The sequence below is a fragment of the Rhipicephalus microplus genome, chromosome 9 (genome assembly GCF_043290135.1).
Source record: "Rhipicephalus microplus isolate Deutch F79 chromosome 9, USDA_Rmic, whole genome shotgun sequence".
In the NCBI taxonomy this organism is placed as follows: domain Eukaryota; kingdom Metazoa; phylum Arthropoda; class Arachnida; order Ixodida; family Ixodidae; genus Rhipicephalus; species Rhipicephalus microplus.
This window is the reverse complement of record NC_134708.1, coordinates 69,506,967-69,525,687: the sequence shown is the minus strand read 5'-3', so window position 1 is coordinate 69,525,687 and position 18,721 is coordinate 69,506,967. Positions and strand designations below refer to the sequence as shown.

Here is an 18,721-nt window from a genome sequence, read left to right as displayed (position 1 = left end):
CCATAGTAGAGTACAAGTACTCTGGATCGTTAAACACTTCTTCTAAACATATTTGCCAACAGGGCGGTTTTCAGCTTTCCTATAGTAGAGTACGAAGTGCTCTAAATCGTTAACCCCCTTTTTCTAAACACAGCAGAGCGATGTCTCTCGCAATGGCACTTTGCAAAGTGTAGGGATAGCTTTATGATCTCCCATAGTAGAATACAAAGTAATCTAAATTGTTAAACAATTTTTTCTCTAAACACACAGCCCGGCTCACTGCTCTCACTGCGCTCACTTCAAATCATTAAGCACTTTTTTTTTTCAACACGTGAAGGCAACTTGCTGCTGTCTCATAGTAGGGTGCCTATGCCTCCCTAAGTCGTCTGTGATAGTGATAGTCTGTGATAGTGTCACACGTTGTCATCTTGTAGTGAAAGTTGTTCTTCGAAGTTGTCGTCACCGATTCTTCCCCGTTTCCGCTTTAGTAAGTCAGCTGCGACAGTGAACACTCTCTCAATCCATGCGCTGGTGGGAAAGGACGTCTTACAGTGTAAGAACACCCTGGACATGAGTTTGTAGTTGCGCAGTAAATCAATGTTAGTGCCCATGTCCCTAATTAAGTGTCACCCTTCTCTATTTTTGGCGCTTTTATAAGATAATAATATCTGGGGTTTTGCGTGACTAAATTAGGATATGCCTATGAGGCATGCCATAACAGTCTTGGGCTAAGGGAAATTTCCGATATCTCGTGTTTTTAGGGACGAAGCTCCTTAATCAGTGGGCCGTGCTTCCCCGATGTATGGGGTAGTAGTAGTAGTAGTAGTAGTAGTAGTAGTAGTAGTAGTAGTAGTAGTAGTAGTAGCCACCTCTCGTTTAGTCCTTGGGATGTCCGTTGGACGGCGGTACTTTTATATGATGAAAAGATGCGAGACGGTTGTACTTGGAGTGTTCACTTGATGGACGGAAGGATAAACGCACGGATGGACAGACAGACGCACGGACGGACGAATGGCCATACAGATGGATGGATGGACGGCTGGATGGATGGATGGATGGACGGACGGACGGATGGACGGACGGACAGACAGACAGACAGACAGACAGACAGACAGACAGACAGACAGACAGACAGACAGACAGACAGACGCAAGGATGGTCGCACGGACGAAAGCAAGAACGAATGGATGGACGGAAGCACGGACAGACTAATGGATGCTTCGCCCCACTCATCATTCACTCCGTGGATATGCTGTGATTTGTTAACGTGAATTGACAACGCACAGCCCCCGAGCTTCGAAGATTTCACCTCCATCGGAATCCGACCGCCGTGGTAGGAGTGGAACCCGCGACCTCCGAGTCAGCAGTGGATTACTGTATCTGCTGCAGTACAGTGGTGGAGACGCTCGCGCCCGGATAATGAATTGTAGGCGAAGACAAGGAAAAAGTTTAAAAATTGGCTCCACAGCGGCGAACCGTCTGACAGGACGGAGAGTCTCTGCACAGCAGGACGATGGGAAGTCCCTGCATATATATTTTGAGGGGATGAAAACCAAAGTTATTTGGCATTTATTTCAAAAAAATCTTATTAACGTGACATTATTTGTACAAAAGTACATTGAAGCAAATCAATACAAGTGGTCATATGACTTCCCCTAGGTCGAAGTGGGTCATCTTGCGGTCCGCCTGGTCCCCAGCTCTGCTTTCGTCGTTGAAGCTGTACATGTCCGGCAACAGGCCACTCTGCGCGCCTTCCCAGTGGGGTGATTCGGGATACTTGGGCGGCGAAGCGGGGACCTGCATGAGGCGATAATTAGTCATAAAATGGAGATTAAGGCAGACGCCTCATGCAAGCCGGACGTCCAGTGAGAAGACGGCGTGTCGAACAGCAAGTCCCATGACCACCAGCGCGTCTCGTACTTAATACGCGGCAAAAGATTCGACTGAACCCATGGAATACACCCGCGAGCACTAACGCCGAGATGTGAGTGCCCCTTGTTGAACTCAAATTTGAACTCGAGCATAGAAACTTTACTCATCGCTTGAAAATTCCAGCGTTTTGCCGTACCTTGTGAGGCGTGTGATGGCAACGATCCTTGAACAGAGCAGTGTTCGATTTCTCGTCTCCGTGCCGGCCAGGATCGAATATGTGCCGTGGAACCCTTAATGGAATGAGAAAAAAATCGCCAGGAAATTAAGCGAGCGACGGAAGATATACCATATGTACTGCTTAAGAACGCCTACTTACACACTAGTCACATGATCCTCTCGGCTGTGCTGCTGTGTGATAAAATAGTCCGCAGCAGCTCAGTGAAGATTGTTTAAAGATAAGTACTGCTATTGCTGCCCCTGAAGTTGTAGGTTATTATCCTCTGCGCACCTCGCAGCTGCTCATTTCTCTCCTAGCACGTTTGCGAAAATCATCCGACTCGTCTAGGATTAGGCCCGGCCACCTAAACCTGCTGGTTTCTTCTAATAAAGTTTGTTTCTCCTCCTCCTCTTCCTAATCCCCCTCCTCCTCCTCCTCTAGAATGAATAGCCCTAGGAAACTGCCGGCTACTTTCGGTTGGGAATTTGAACGATGTTTTTTTACAGTCATATATCTCCATGAGGAAGTTCTCGAGATTTTTAGATTAATTGGTTATGCAGTAAACCTCGTTTTAATGTTTCCGCGCCGTGTTAGTAGCAGTACAGCCGGTATACATAAGGACCACATCGTAACAATGGTTATTTCATCGTAGAGGCCTTCGACCGTAAGACGCGTAAACGCCTTTTACGCGCCAGCCATTCGCGCTTTATCACCACCCAAGATGAGACCAGACGTACTAACTTACTTGTCAGGCCTTACGGTAGGATCGACGTCTATGAAGGAGGGCAGGAGAGTCCTCATGATATTCGGTGGGAACGGCGCGTACAATTCGGTCCTATGAACGACAAAGGCAGCCTTGTTCTTCGCACCTTTCTCCTTGTTGCGATCGGGTGGCGTTGACGCCTGGTTTTTGCCCGGCCGCCCTTCCTCCACAGTCACATTCTGTCGCGGCCAGCGGGTCGCACCTTTCGGTGAGTTCTCGCAGTTTCCGCTGCGCGGACCGATGGTGGTGTCGTCGATGTGCGTGTAACCCGCCGAAGAGAGGGTCTCAAAAATGCTTCTCTTACACTTCACCGAGTTGGGGTTACTCACGTTGTTAGCCAGAAACTGCCTTGGCAATGTGGGCGTAGAACTTCCCGACTCCGAGGGTGACATCTCGGAAGACGCCAGGTCTTCCTGTGGCCTCGACAGCAGAGAGCTCTGTATAGTTACGCACGAGAGGTCACTACGGCGGCTCGTAGGGGAAGGCGAGCAAACGCCGACTGTCGTAGATGTTGCCCTGCCATCGGGTATCACCGTTGTCCCGGTCGACGCCCTGTCTGTCGGCCCGAACGTGGTTGTCGGCCGCGACGCCTCCGAATCAGTGGTGGCCACGTTGTTGGAAAACGCCACGCTGACTGGCGACAAAGGACAGGCCGACGATGGCGGCCGCGTTGTGGATCCCGTCGCTCTCGAAGGAGTTGTCGACGACGCGCCCGAAAATGTCACCGACCTGCTTGCCGTACGGCTGCGAAATGACCTTGGTCGCCTACGCCTCGTCGGTGCGCGCTGGCTTTCATCGCTGCTTGAAGACGAAGGCAAGGATGGAAGCGTGCTGCCTACCCGGCGCGGTGAGTTCCTTTTCTTACGGAAACTCTTCTTCCTCTTTACGGTTGTGGCTGCCGTAGATGCGGTCAAGGCGGCAGATCGCGCCGAAGACACCTGACTCGCCGTCCCCCAACTGACGCCGCTCATCCTATTTTGAAACGCCCTATTGGCTATGTTCCTCCCGCTGCCATGGAACTCAATTGAAGACTCGTCCGCGGCGCAGTCGCTGTCTGTTCCATCGTCGCTGCTCAGAGAATCGTCCTCTAGCGGCGGGCTCAGAGCCTTCTTCCTCCCCTTTACAACGGTGGGTGCGAACTGCCGCGGTGACCTGGCGGGTTGGCGGATAGGCGTCGACGCCGAGCGAAGCGATTCGACTACAGGCAGCCGTATCCTGTTCAGACTCCAGGGTCGCGGCGTGGCAGCTGCGTTAGAGGGCGCCGAAGCAGTGCCAAATCTAGAGGAAGCGCCGGACGCTGGTGGGCTGCCGGCGCCCTCCATGTGTTGGCACTGTACGGTCGCATTCATCACGATAGCCTTCTGCAGGGGAAGCCTTAGAGAGCCACTCGAAACCCGCCTCCGTTTCTCGAACTCTTTGCGACCGGGATCCCTCTGTACTCCGCCTCTGGGGTGACTCGTAGGTATAAAGTATCGACTCGTCGTTGGTTCCGTGTCTGTGCCGTGGCGCTGTTCCACACCCGTGACAAGCTCGACCTTGACCTCAGCCCCGGTTGGTGCGTCTGACGTGTTCGCTGTCTCGCGCTTTTTGAGGGACGGTGGTGGTGCATTCGCGTTCGCTTCCAAATTAGCGGCCATGTTTGAAACTGCTTGCCTGAGACGAAGAAGCAGCGAGCTCTCAGAAGACTTCTCGGATGATTTCGCGGAGGACTTCTCGGACATCTCCTCGAAAGGTGACGTGATCGCGACAGGTGCCACCTCGCTCGGTGAACGGGCGTCCGATTGGCCTTTCTCGGATGTTTTGTCGGAGGACTTCTTGGACATCTCCTCGAAAGGTGACGTGATCGCGACAGGTGCCACATCGCATGGTGAACGGGCGTCCGATTGGCCTTCGCGTACGCTCGCTTCGCTCGTACTGGAGCGGCGACTGAGTAACACGGCCTCGTCTAACGCGGCGGTATCCTTGTCTTCTAAACCGGGCGGCTCTTCCTCGGGGCAACCTTCAGAAGGGGGCACATTTGCGTGTTCGGTTGCATTTGCCTTCAACACTGCAGAGGAAGGCTTCGGTTGTACTTCTTCCACGGGTTCCGTAGGGACTTCAGGCTCCTTCATTTCCACTGTAGGATCTTCAACGGCGTTCTCATTCGGCGCGGGTAATACATGAATGGCCTCCTCACCTTCCACAGCAAGGGACTTCTCAGTCTTGTGACAGGAGGACCCGAGTGACAATTCGTCTTGCGCATTTAGGTTGTGCACGTTGTCTGTGCCCGACAACTTGGAATCGGCCGCCTCGGTTTGTGTGACGACGTCGCCTCTCTTTTCGTCAACCGGGTTGTCGCTCCGAGCGCCGGCTTTCGGTTTATCGACACCCTTGAATGGATCTTCAGTCGTCTCTTCCACGATTGCTTGAGGTGTCCTCTCCGCCATTTCAGCCACCTCATCGTCAACAACACGGACAACCTTAACTTCATTCTCCCAGGCGTCTTTCGGACCGTCATCGCTTTTGACGTCGCTCTTGGAGCCGTTCTTTACACCAACCTTGGTACCGGACTTCTGAAACTTTTCAAGCGACTTCTTGAGCTGTTCCGGAGTCGGGACGGTGAATATGTTGTAAATGAACGCGTAGTTCTTTCTCGGCACGGCCCTGAATTCTCTGAGCAGGTCACTGCAAGGATCGGTCTGAGAAGCTGAAGACATTAACTGCGTCTTGCTTTGCGCCCTGCAGTCTAGAGCCCTGGCCCTCGACGCCTTCTCCTGCACAATGAGATGTTCTTGCTTCAACTCCGAGTAGATGAGCCGCATGTGATCACACTCCGACTGCAATCTCGCCTGCGGAAAGAAAAATGCTTTGTATTTGCACAGCAGAGTAGATAAAAAAATTACGGCCAGTTACGTCACTTCGAAACGCACAAGCACTGGGAACACTTGACAGTTGTGTCTACGTTAGTGCTGGCAGGCGTATCGCAACGTGAATTTAGAACAAAAAGAAACGAGGGTTGGGGCGAGCTTGAGAAGTTGTATCCTGTCATATGTGACCATGCTGAGGAGCTAGACACTGCGTTTTGTATCGGCTTTGAATAATAAGAGAGGAAGTGAACGTCAGCGACCATGAATTTCAGTATGAGACTGGATGGCGTTAAGCGTTTGAATGGTCTTAGTTTTCAAGTAAAATAATGCGTACAATGGATAGATGACATGATCACCAATGATTTCTTTCAAGATTTCAAGGCTCCTCAGGAAAGCCAGCAAAACAAGGACACTCGTGTTTTTAATAAACAACCTTGGGACGACTGGCCATGTGGCGCCATAGCGCCAACAAGCTCAACTAAGGGGATCCCGCTACTTTCAGGGCGCGCTAGCATCTGCACTTTTTTTTTATTAATCTAGCTAGCGGTCGTGATGCATGGCCTGGGGTCTCAGGCCCTATCAATCGCAATACAACCGGGATGTAAAGAATCCTTCGTTATACGGGTGACTTTGTTGTGGAAGTGTTCTTACGTTCTCACGCTGCAGGTCAGCCAGTTGCTGGAGCAGCTCCTTCTTGCGCTTTCTCCTCAACTCCTTGCCGGCGTTGCTGGTGCCCCAGAAGAAAGAGCGCAACGTGCCCTTCTTTTGGACCATGGCCCTGACCGATGGCTCGGCTTGTTGCACGACTGGCGACCGCTCCAAAAGGGAAGGCGGCTCCACCTCGGTTGGCCCGGTCGCGACCACCGTCTTGTCCACTGGTGGCTCGGAGGCACACCCGACCGCCGAGCCGTTCTGCGTGGTGTCCGTTTTCAGCATCTGAGATGAAAGAAGGAATTGCGTTTACCACACCATGAGACTGAGTTTGGGCAGTGGAGCTTCAATTAGGTACTCATTTCTACGAAAATATAATGTGCTTGCACTGAGCGAAAGGCGTGATCGAGCAAGGACGCAGAAAGCAGGACAAGTAGTGCGGAAGGATCAGCTGAAGGATTGGATTAACGATGGCGCCATAATTTTCTCCTTCTCTTTGTCACTAGTGACTGATTCCTCTGAAAAAAAAAGACAGAAAAAAGAAAGAAAGAAAAAGAAATAAAAAAGAAATAAATAAAGATAGAAAGGTTCCCCAGCTGGGCTCTTCCCTTGATAAATACTCGCACCGTGAGTGCAAAGGTGTGTTAATTCGACAAGAAACAACTGCGATGGAGCTGAGTGACATAAACTGCAAACCAATTCTTACCCCAGCCCTGTCCTGCTGCACATCTTGTTCACAGAACTGTGGGTGGACTCAGTATGTAAAGCACGCAAACCACAAGAGGGCTCCTTTTGTCATATGCTATGAGGTTGCTCCAATAAGCAGACTCCCCAGGACCTCTCTGATAGTGCATGACGGCGGAAAACACTGCTCGGCTCCTATTTATGGGACCAAACCTAGGCTATCCGGCAGGCCGGGGAGGCTGCAGGAAGACAGGGTCTCCCGTCCGACATCTGAGCGATATTTTGCGGACCAGTAACTAGACAGATCTACGAATGACGTTGTTCAAATGCAATAAAGTCGATGTTCATTTCATCTCGGCAAGGAGAAATGCCCAAAACTACATATACGCTTATTACCTGTTTACATACAGTTTTATGTGGCCATTGCGTTCATTTCTCTTATTTGGTTGCGACATATTGTTCGTTGCCACATATTACTTCTGAATTATTTTCTGTATATCACTTTGATGTCGGGACGTCACGTTAAGTTCTATTTATAAAAAAACAACTTACTACAAGCACGTCTACGCTATTGTATTACTCTTTCTCGTATTTCCATACATACAAAAAGTGCCTTGGCTTATGTTAGCATGCAATGTACCTATACAGTCAGTGCTGCCCACTGTCGAGCTGTAACACAGGGGCCACGGGCTTAGTCAAGTGGCAGCAAGATGGCTTTTTCGCGCAACTCCTTTTTTCCTTGCTGAGATGAAATAAGGTCTGATTTGATTGGCAAAGAAGGAAGTTGTTTCATTAATCCATCCCTTCTGGTAAAGATAAATGATTACCAGGCTCGTAGGAAAACTTGTTCAGAACTCATGATAGGTGGTGATATAGGTGACATCGCGTCGTCACTCACTCACCACTGCATTCTCCGCTGAATCGCCTTACATGGTGCAGATAACCACGCTTCACGTGACCAACTATCGCGCCATGTTCACCCGCTAGACTGACAAACCGACCGAAGGCGCGGCTCATCGCTCGCCCCCTTGTGAATGATTCGCTCATGCCTGCTTGCGTCGGCGTGCGTTTTCGCACCTCTCCCGCTATCGGCTGCTTGATGACCGAAACGCAACGCCGGAGGGCCAACGCAATGAACGAGACGATCCCTCGAAGTATCCTGTAACAGCCGATGCCGTCCGTCCGTATACGCACGCATTTTCCCACACGCAGCACTGTTTAGGACTCACCGCGGCAGCCCTGCAACGGTTAGATGCAGCTGACATCTGACCGGCAGGTCACAAAGCTATATATACTATAGTAAGATGGCTAGCTGCAAAATAACCAGAATTTTTTTGGCAGGAGGAAAGGAGGAGGCAGTCATATGCTATGGACGTTCGTGTGTGCATTTGTGTGTACTCGTGCATATATACACAGGCGAAAATGAATGTTTTCGGGGAGGGGTGGGGAGGGGGTTGAACAAACAGACACCCTTGCTATGCCCCAGCCAGCCAGCCAGCCCAGCCCAGCCCAGCCCCAGCCACAGACAGACAGACAGACAGACAGACAGACAGACAGACAGACAGACAGACAGAAAGACAGATACACAGATAGATACACAGATAGATAGATAGATAGATAGATAGATAGATAGATAGATAGATAGATAGATAGATAGATAGATAGATAGATAGATAGATAGATAGATAGATAGATAGATAGATAGATAGATAGATAGATAGATAGATAGATAGATAGATAGACAGACAGACAGACAGACAGACAGACAGACAGACAGACAGACAGACAGACAGACAGACAGACAGACAGACAGACAGACAGACAGACAGACAGACAGACAGACAGACAGACAGACAGACAGACAGACAGACAGACAGATAGATAGATAGATAGATAGATAGATAGATAGATAGATAGATAGATAGATAGATAGATAGATAGATAGATAGATAGATAGATAGATAGATAGATAGATAGATAGATAGATAGATCTTCCCCCGAAATAACTAGAGACAAATAACTATGGGAATGATGGGCAGTGCACGGATTTGCGTAGCCTTCATGCTTGCGACTTGAAACACTAGCGGCTTCGTTTATTCTATAGTGTTATCACGTTTGTTTCGGATAAAAGAATCGATCATTGCGAACTTCGCAAACCTACTTGAATTCGCGCGATCCAAAAGTCTCAGGGATACCAAGCATACCAAGCATCTCAAGCATACCAAGACTCAGGGATATTTTTTGAGCCAATGCCGGCCATACAAAAACTACGCCTTGAAATGCATGACGTCACGTGCGTGCGGCAATATTGGCGCGAAATATAAAAAAATTAACTTTTACTTTGAATTTCTCCGCCATTCGTAAGCATACGGTGGTAAAGTGTTCTCAGAGTACAATTCATCAATATAAACCGATTGTCTGTTTCGCCTTAGTCCCTTTAAGGTTTCCGGGATGTGGGAAAACACTGTCGAATCTCATTATTACTTGTAAGACATGCCTCATAAACATATCGTGGTTTTTGTCACGTGAAACCGCAGAAATCAAAACATTTAAGCCTTGTTTCAGGCGCACCGTCCTATTACGAATAGCGCAAGTAGGGGTTAGATCGACAAAAAAGGCACTCATTGTCCTGGCGCGCGGTAACGGAAGATGCTTCGGCATTGAAAGCCCGTCCCTAATTTCCGGATTTGCGTCGGCTGCTCGGGGCCTTCATTAATTTTCTAGCATGCACGAAAGCTGGCAGAGGCTTTTCTTCAATTCCGCGTAGGGTGTGCAGTGGCTAAATGCGTCGTAATTATAGTGATCGTCGAGAGGATAAAAGAGGGTAACGGCTTAAGCGAGGGCTCACAAGAACCCGCGTGGTCGGGTTGGGATGTTATCGCGAAACAGACGACAGTTATACCGTCCAAGAGAACAAAGAAACAAAGACAGTTCCAGCTCAGACAAAGCACGCAACAGTATAGATCACGAAGAGGGATCATCGTGAACAGCACGCGCCATATTAGCTTGCCCCATTGAACATGTCGGCAGCCAGAATTTTTTTTTTTTTTTTGCCGGCGAGAAGCGTATTCTCGCTATTTGAGGAAAGCACTTATTTTTCAGTAATTATTCTTCGTGAAATTTCCAGTATGCAAAATATGTAACTTTTTACATAGAATTCTTATTGATAACTTCAGTTGATATTGATTGATTGATTGATTGATTGATTGATTGATTGATTGATTGATTGATTGATTGATTTATTTATTTATTTGTGGGATTTAACGTCCCAAAACCACCATATGGTTATGAAAGACGCCGTGGTGGAGGGCTCTGGAAATTTCGACCACCTGGAGTTCCTTAATGTGCACCGAAATCTGTGCACACGGGCCTACAACATTTTCCGACCTCCATCGAAAATGCAGCAGCCGCAGCTGGGATTCGACCTCGCGGCCTGCGGTTCAGCAACCGAGTACCATAGCCACTAGACCAGCGCGGCGGAGATCGATAGCTTCGTATCGTCAGTTTAAATCTTTCCAGTATTATATCACCTACACACGCCTGATTTCCAGAAGAGAGGGGAGGGTTCCTACACCAGCACAGTACGATGTGACACGGTACAACATGATACGGAGCCCCGCACGTGCCAGGTATGAAAGCTCTCGCGGTGGTGGGCACTTCAACAGCTTTGAGCTACGTTCGAATGTTTATGAACACATTGCGCACATTTCTGATCCCGTAAATACTTGCACTATCTACAGTGCACGGAGCCTTTTGCACTGTTATCTATAACGGCAAATCTGACGTGACCGCTTACTAGAGTTTACCTTAGGTGGCATATAAGATTATTCAGTATAATTAGTACTCCATTTCTGAGTTCAACTTTTTTTTGTATACGCTATGTATAAATGTTTGTATTTAAGCTTGTTTGCATCATTTTCTATTACCCTGGTTATCTTGTTCAGTGCAGTTCTTGTAACATGCAATTCAGTAAATTTCAATGTCTTTCCGTTCATTTGCTCTCAAGTGTTACTGATTTTTCGGAACTTATTCTTGCCTGTTGGCAAGATACTTTCAATTATTTTTTTTTATTGGCGCAGGAGGTTTCCTTGCTACCTAAAGCTTAAGGACTTCCGTCTTTATAACTTGTCAACGTGTAAAATGTTTTCCTGAATAGAATTCAGCTTCTTCTAAAATAAAAAAGGGGGGGGGGGGCACATACTGACACCAGCTGCATATGTAAGGGCATAGTGTAGGGAAGGCTGTGCAACTCCCACTTCGTCGCGTGACTTCTTCTCGTTACGAGAAGAAGTCACGAGATTCTTCTCGTTAAATTGAAGTTTTCTTGGATTAAAATCATTAACTAGCCTATTTGCTCGACAATAACACATAGCTTGTCATGGCTCGCTCTGATTTAATTATGCGAGTGAACAAAATTGTACGAGAGGCAACGCGTAGTTTTTCTTCGCACAGTAAATGCCCGTCTGAAATAATTCTTGTTTCTTGAATTGAACAACCCGTGAGTTCTCGCTTTGGGCGGTCTAAAGCATGGCACGGGCCAATTTTTCCGGCCCGGGCGTGGCCGGGCCCGAAAGCGACATGCTCAAGCCCGCTCAATCTCAGCGCAGTGTTTTTAAATATAGCCTGTAGCCGACCCGGGCCCGAATTGTTTGGGCCCGGCCCGGACCGGCCCGTTTCATCTATGCATGCCTTGATCCAAAACAAGGCGTTGGCCGATCTTTGAGTCCAGTGAAGATACTTGCCACAAACAAGACATTTTCTAGAGTGTTTTTAAAACTTATTTCGCTGGTACCGTGTATACGGCCAATTACGCCCGTAACACTCCTGCTAAATAATTGCAAGGCGATATAAATTATAAAGGGAGTCATATCTCTCTGTCTCACGTACGCAGTGCTGACGACACAGTCCTATTTTTGCATTTCAAAGAACGAAGAAGAAATACAATACAACCTAAAGGAGGAAAATAGCAGGAATTTATAGTTTGAGTATACTTAAGTTACATACAAGCCCGAACTGTAGTGTAAAAGTATTATGTATCTTGGAAACTTTATTTATTGCACAATGTAATGCAAAAGAAAAGGTGCTCTAGGTGCTTCTGGGAGGAATACACCACGCTGGGTAGCGTTACATAAATTAAAGCTGCCGTGTGGACTTCTAGGCAAGCAACTGTACCCAACGTGCACTATACGTTGTTGCGCTCAAAACAAGAAGGTTCTCTGACCGACCCTACTTCGAGTCGTCGCCACCACAGTGCCATACATCTGCGAAAGCGAGTCACACCTGATATCGAGCAAGCCACCGTCTTCGCTGTTCCCTGAAGATGCCTATCTCGTCATCTTCGTGTAACAGCTGTCGATCTTTGAAAGTGTTATGTCTTAAAGCTCGTGGCAAGTATGGAAGTGAAATCTAGCTTGTAGCGAATGTTCGACCTCACAGAACGGTGAAGTCGCAGCCTTCCGAGTGAGAAGGCGAGCCCGACACGACAGCTATGATCAATAGTTTTTCAACGACTGAATCGATCGCCAGCGCGTGTATGCCCGTGGCAGCGGCACCTGCCTCGTACAAGAGCGAGCGTCTTTTGGTACCTCAGAAGTCCGTAGCCGTAAGAGGCTGCTTTGTCCAACACCAGGCCGACCTGCAACTCTGGCTGAAGACTTGGGCGGTGGACGTAGCGGCTATATAGGCACTGCCTGGACGCTACAACCAGCAGCCTAAAGAACCGCCCACAACGCTTCCATTTAATTATGTTAAACATTATTTTACGTTTATGCCTTCAACACGAGTGAAATTTTTCACCACCACCACCTCGCTGTCTTCTCTGCGACGCCAATGAAACTGCCGCTACAGCGAGTTCCCTCGTCGATGGTGGTGGGCGAGAGTGCCGCAACAGTGCAGGGGAACTTCGTAACTTGAGAGTGGATACCAGTGACTTGAAATTTTGATTTCGCCTGAAGAAACCACGCCAATGATCCTGGTCCCAGTACTGAGGAAGGCGGACAGCGATGGCTGAGCAGGAGGGCTCACCGCGTTTCTCGGAAAGATTCTAGTCTCGGGAACTTGTACTGTCGGTCTCTTCAATTTTCGCATCTGCCTCGGAAACGTATGGACTCAATCAGGTGCGGGTCACCAAACTGTAGCGAATATGCGACCTCGCAGACCGGTGAAGTTTCGGTCTTCCTAGTTGAAAGAATGAGTCCTCGCGTCTAACAGTACGGACGCAGGCAGGCAGCCGCCACCGCGCTGCTGTGGTCCTTAGAATAATGTGGCGATACCGGCACGGCCACATCAGCCGCTGTCACATCGTGTCTCTGCCTCTCGCTGCAAGCATTCTGTGGCTTACCGTTGTGCTTGCAGGCTTGCAGCTCGTAGCAGCGACAATGTAAGAGAATGAGATTCGTGACAAAAAATGAAAAAAGCGGCGACTATGTCGAGAAAAAAGAAGGTGGAAGGGCAAAGAAAGAGCCAACTTTCAACAGGGCTAGCGCCCGTGCGGAAGGTTCCTTCACGTGGACCAGGCATATTCTATTACAAAGTTTCATTCTAGTCGACAAAGTTAGTTTAACAATAACTTCGAACAACAAAACCAAACAGCGTGCACACGCCATTATATCGATATGTATGAGAACAAGGCCTAATACGAGCGAGAGTTAGGCCCGGGCCCAGCCCGGGCCCGATTCAACAATTTTTTACCCCGCCTTGCCAGGGCGTGTGCAGTGCTTTAGTGCGTTCTGCGAAAGATTATGCTATAGCGAATAAGAAAGCGTGTTTTCGAGAGCAGCGCATCACGGGAGTCTAAAAAAGTGTTAACGTGTTTCTTTAAGCGGTCGTGTATAATCATATCATGGAAAACAACAAATATAACCCCCCCCCCTCCTGAAAAAAATTTCTGACACACTCATGGCGAAAAAGCGATCAACGTGCTAGCAGTGTTTCAAGTATAGCGTATATGCTTGAGACATAACTCACCTTAGGTGGACTTCAGCACGGTCATGTACGCGAGGCCTTGACACGTCCGACGACATCTGTCGAAGCTGACAGACGCCGCAGGCCGTCCTACGTCACCGCCATGCGAGGCGTCACCATTGCCCGTCGTAGGGGTTGCTTGGTCAGTCGGTCGTTGTTGTTGTTGTTGATGATGATGATGATGATAATAAAGAATATGATGGTTGTTACGACAATTCACTTTTACGGCACGTGCTTACTAAGATGATCATTATGATTCCCGGAGGAATGGCATAACTCACAATACAGGGTATCGGCCATGAAACGGTGCGGCAGTACAACTTGCGGGAAAATAATAAAAATAATAAGTAAAAGATAGAAGAAAAAGAGAGGAAAAGATATGTGAAAAAGATAATCTGTCGGGAAGCGACAAATTTGTCATAATATTTGTTTGTTTTAGTGCAATGCTACCTAAGGTAACGTTAAACAATAAAATATGAATGCACCTGGTATATATCGTTGAAAGCAGGTCGCTTGATGTCAGGTGATCGGCTCTAGACTAAAGTTGAAAGCCTGGCTTTTAGGCAATAAAGTTTGTGGTAATAAAAGTAAACTACTGCTTCAGTAATGCACCTTTTGGTAGTAAAATGTTAATTGTAATATCCCGTGAAAAGCTTACGTTATCAATAAATCAATAAAAACACATTCAAGTTTCTATGCGCATTTTTGAAACCATGTATTGATGGTAAAGTAATGACGACGACGAAGCAGAAGGTTGCATTGATCAAAGACAGGCCTAATTGTGTTCCTTCCCCCCATTGTAACTGTAAACAATAAGAAACTATAGCGCACTTTTTCATAAAATGTCGCAGGTATACCAAAATTTAAGGCACAGATTTCTCATACCACTTTTTGAAAAACATGGGTTTGAGCTGTCTGAGACTGTATTACTTTCCCTGGGAACGTCGGCACTGGGTCATTGCAACAGGGAAATATATGGAGCGGTTTATAAATATATAAAATGATCACGACACCCACCATCCTGTTATCACAAATACACACACCTATTAATTTTTATTCATTACTTATTTCATGTATTTTTACACTAACTTTTCCACAACAAATGTTTTGTTTGCCTGAAAAAAGTCACTTTGGGCACCCCCCCCCCCCGTTTTCCCCCCAAATCTTACTGCCGCACATGGCCGATCCCCCGCAGTGGGATGAGGCACTCCTTTCGGGTCCAACCAACCATATTGCCAGAAACTGGGGACATCTGGACGTGGGGCCATCTCTCGGTCACATGAACGGTGGCCTGCCATAACTGAATGGGAAATAGGTAAGAAAGATTATATATCTTAAAATAATTTAGTTATCAGCAAAAAAAATCACAGCTTTGCCGCGAAGGCGAAGCAATGAACGCGATAGCAACAAATGGTAAAGTCACGCGAAGGACGGTAAGCAAATCGAAACGTGCCCCGTGTTTCTCACGCACAAATGACGCATAAAACGTGCTCACAGGTACATATGAACGCGAACAAGCGTCTCAGTTGCTACTTCACTGAGTCTGAAAAGCGGGCCTTTTTCGCACACGGAGACTGTGCAACGAGTGCAGTGACCTTTGAGCGCCCCGTACCTACAACAGAATCGTTCCGGTAAAAGCACAAAGTGTCCCCACCGCGAGATAAGCGAGCACACACGTGAGCGTCCACTCCCCCTCTTCGCGGGGCATAGCACGCGTGGGAGATAAGAGCACGCACAGCCCCTTAGAGTGTAGTAAAAGTGTTCGATCTGGCGACGCGCGCTCGCTGCGCCATTTTGCCGGTATTGCTGAGAACGCGAGAGTTTCCCACAGATGCCCATCGCCAGGGGTAAGTGGTAGATATAAATAGTTTGTCGTTTCAACCTTCTAGAAGGTGCTTCTTTGTGGCTCTGTGGCTAACGCCTCGCACTCACAACAAGGAAGCCGATCGCACGTTCGATTCCACGTGCCGGAGTCTTTTTCTGGATTATTTTTCTTTCTTGCGTTTTCTTTTGTATAGATACGTTACATATACGGTAAATGACGGCGTCGCCGATGCCGGCGGCAAAATCCAGCCGAGAGTGTCCATATAACTGCAATAAAACGATACTCGGTTTTATGTATAAGCGACCCTGTGGTACAATTTGGTAAGATCACGGTATTGCACTAGAAAGTGTGTGGCTTTCCCAGAACAATTGAACACCGCCCATAGTAACACATGGGGTCTCATCGTTGAATATAAACGCTGTGGGAAGCCATGCGGGTTGTAGTGTGACACTGCAATTCTCTCATACTGTTCAAATAAAGTCTCTGTTGTAAAAACAAAATCGGAAGTCGTTTTTGATTGCTAGTTATTTTCGTCAGATATGACTTTTTTCGCCTGCCATGGCCAGTCACCGCAGGGACGGACAACAGATGGCGCTACGTGCACATGCGTAAACGTGAACTGGCAAGGAGTTCGGTTCGGACTGTCACGTTGGATGGACATGTTTTTAAGCACTCACGATCGACTGCGCAGATAAGTGGTTTTGCATGTTTTGAGCTTGTCTTTATAATTATTAATTAATCAGTTAAAATCTTCGTAGCACTTATTATATTGTACAGCGTTTTCGGGGGTCAGCCACCAGGTATTTATTAGTTGGTGTAAGTGTGTGTGTGTGTGTGTTTGTTCTTTGTTGTTTTTGTTGTTTTTTTTACTTTGCCACCCCGTGGGGGAGGTGCACGTACATTGAACACGCAAATTCATGTAGTAGAGCTTAGTCTTTCTCTTTTTCGTAGGGCAGGGCTCGAGTTTTGTAATTATCGAATGAGGCAAGTCATACGGACTATCGGTGTCAGAAAGACATGGTTAAAAAGACTGTAAAGTGTTCAGGATGCGGGGTGGGTTTAAAAGTGGACCCAAGTGTAGAAGCGGATGGAGAAGAGGCTGACGTGAACTGTAGGCAATGTGATGTCGAGGGAAAAAATAGAGAATATTATGGTTGCCCAGAGTGAACTGTTGGTGGGAATCACCGAGCTCAAGGCTGCGTTGGCGACAGCGCAAGAGAAAACGAGGGCTATGGGAGAAAGGCTGAAGTCCGCCGAGGAAGCACTAGCCAAGGTGAATAGAGAAGCGACCTACGGAGAGAACAGTAGGGAACCGGCAAGCAGAACGGCGGAGAAGAAAGAGCAAGCATGTTGGGAAAAAACAGGTTGAGCCGGTTCAATTGCCGCAAGGCCCAGCTTCAGCGAAGTAGTGGTGGGGCTGGGAGGGGACAAAGCAGCCGGCGTCACAGGTGCGAGTAACCCCCAGGTGCAGGACGCTCCAGCTGAAAAGTCACAGCATGTGATCATCGCCGGGGACTTGAATTTAAATCCATGCACAGAAGCAATCAAAGAGAGGGTAAGAGGTGACAAGAGGGTTGCAGTAGGGGTGTTCCCAGGACGCGAGCTGGAAGCAGTCATGAGGCAAGTGAGCGCAAAACTCAGAACTACAGCTGGTAGATGAAACCTCGTGATAATTTAAGGTTGTTTAAACGATGTCCTAAATGAAGATACAGCAAGACTAGCAACCACACTGGCGAAAGGGGTCGATGACATGCGCGCCACTTCTCCTGAAGTTCAGGTAGTGATATGCACGATACCGGAGGTGCCGGTGCGTGTAAGCAACCTGCAAAGAGCGGTCGTCAACGCAAACCAAGAGATATGACGGATGAGTCGAGAGAAAGGCTTTGAGGTGGTGGAAATAAACAGAGAGGTGCATAGGTGGGATGGTTTTCAACGAGACAGAATTCACTTCAATGTGCGGCTAGGTCATGAGGTCTGTTGGCGACTAGCAGGACGCGCAGTAGCTTTTTTTTTTGGGGGGGGGGGGGGCACGCGGGCCCTTCGGGGTGCAGGATAGCTAGTAACAAGGAAACCAACCAGGAAGACTTTTTGACAGGTGGTATGGAGAGATACGATTCCAAAGTGGCACCAGTATCGAAGATAGGTAGAGTCCGGGGCAGAAATAGACGTAGCCACGAGCGCCGAGCCAATTCAGACATAGGGTATATTAACATGCAGGGTGGCACGAGCAGGCTGAAGTGGGAAGAGATAGAAGAACAGCTAAGGGAGGAGAGGCCGATGGTATACGGTTTTGTAGAAACACATCTCAGAAACATGGAACAACGTCCTAACAATCCGTACAATGCTTGGGAATATTGTAATAGAACAGAAAGCAGCAGAAAGGGGGGTGGTATTGGGGCATTCATTCATAAAAGTACAGACTGGCAAAGGGATAAACAGAAGTGCAAGGAACATTTATGGCTAAAAGGGAAAGTGGCAGGGCAAATGACAAATGTTGACAAAAGTTACAAACGTTGCTGTTATGCGAACTCTGTCCGTATATTAGCATGCTTATTTCGTGTCGACCCGCCATGGTGGTATAGTGATTACAGTGCTTGACTGTTGACCAGCAGGTCGCGGGATCGAATCCCGGCGGCGGAGACCGCATTTTTGACAGCGGCGAAAATGCGCGACGCCCGTGTACTGTGCGACGTCGGCTCACGTTTAAAGGGACACTAAAGGCAACTATGATGTCAACGTTGATTGTTGAAATTGCGGTACAGACTGGACCCACTCGCGTCACTGTTGCATTGCACAATGTTGCCCGGCTTTAATGCGCTAGTAGCAGCAGACCGAAAGCAGCAGGAGCCACAGGAGCAACAACGGCCATTGATCAATTTCCCGCCATTGACTTTGAAATTGCAGACGTTTTTTTTAGTTCA

At 48.1% G+C, this 18,721-nt stretch overlaps 1 protein-coding gene across 1 annotated transcript; it reads right to left on the bottom strand.

Moving 5' to 3' along the window:
- Nucleotides 1–1,518: 1,518 nt before the first annotated feature.
- Nucleotides 1,519–4,620, bottom strand: LOC142771859 (uncharacterized). Its single transcript, XM_075873775.1, has 3 exons — nucleotides 2,814–4,620; nucleotides 2,048–2,141; nucleotides 1,519–1,776 (listed from the first exon to the last, which is right to left on the bottom strand). The coding sequence occupies exons 1-3, from the start codon at nucleotides 4,550–4,552 to the stop codon at nucleotides 1,621–1,623; spliced, it is 1,989 nt and encodes a 662-aa protein (XP_075729890.1). The 5' UTR covers nucleotides 4,553–4,620; the 3' UTR covers nucleotides 1,519–1,620.
- Between the last annotated feature and the right edge of the window lie 14,101 nt (nucleotides 4,621–18,721).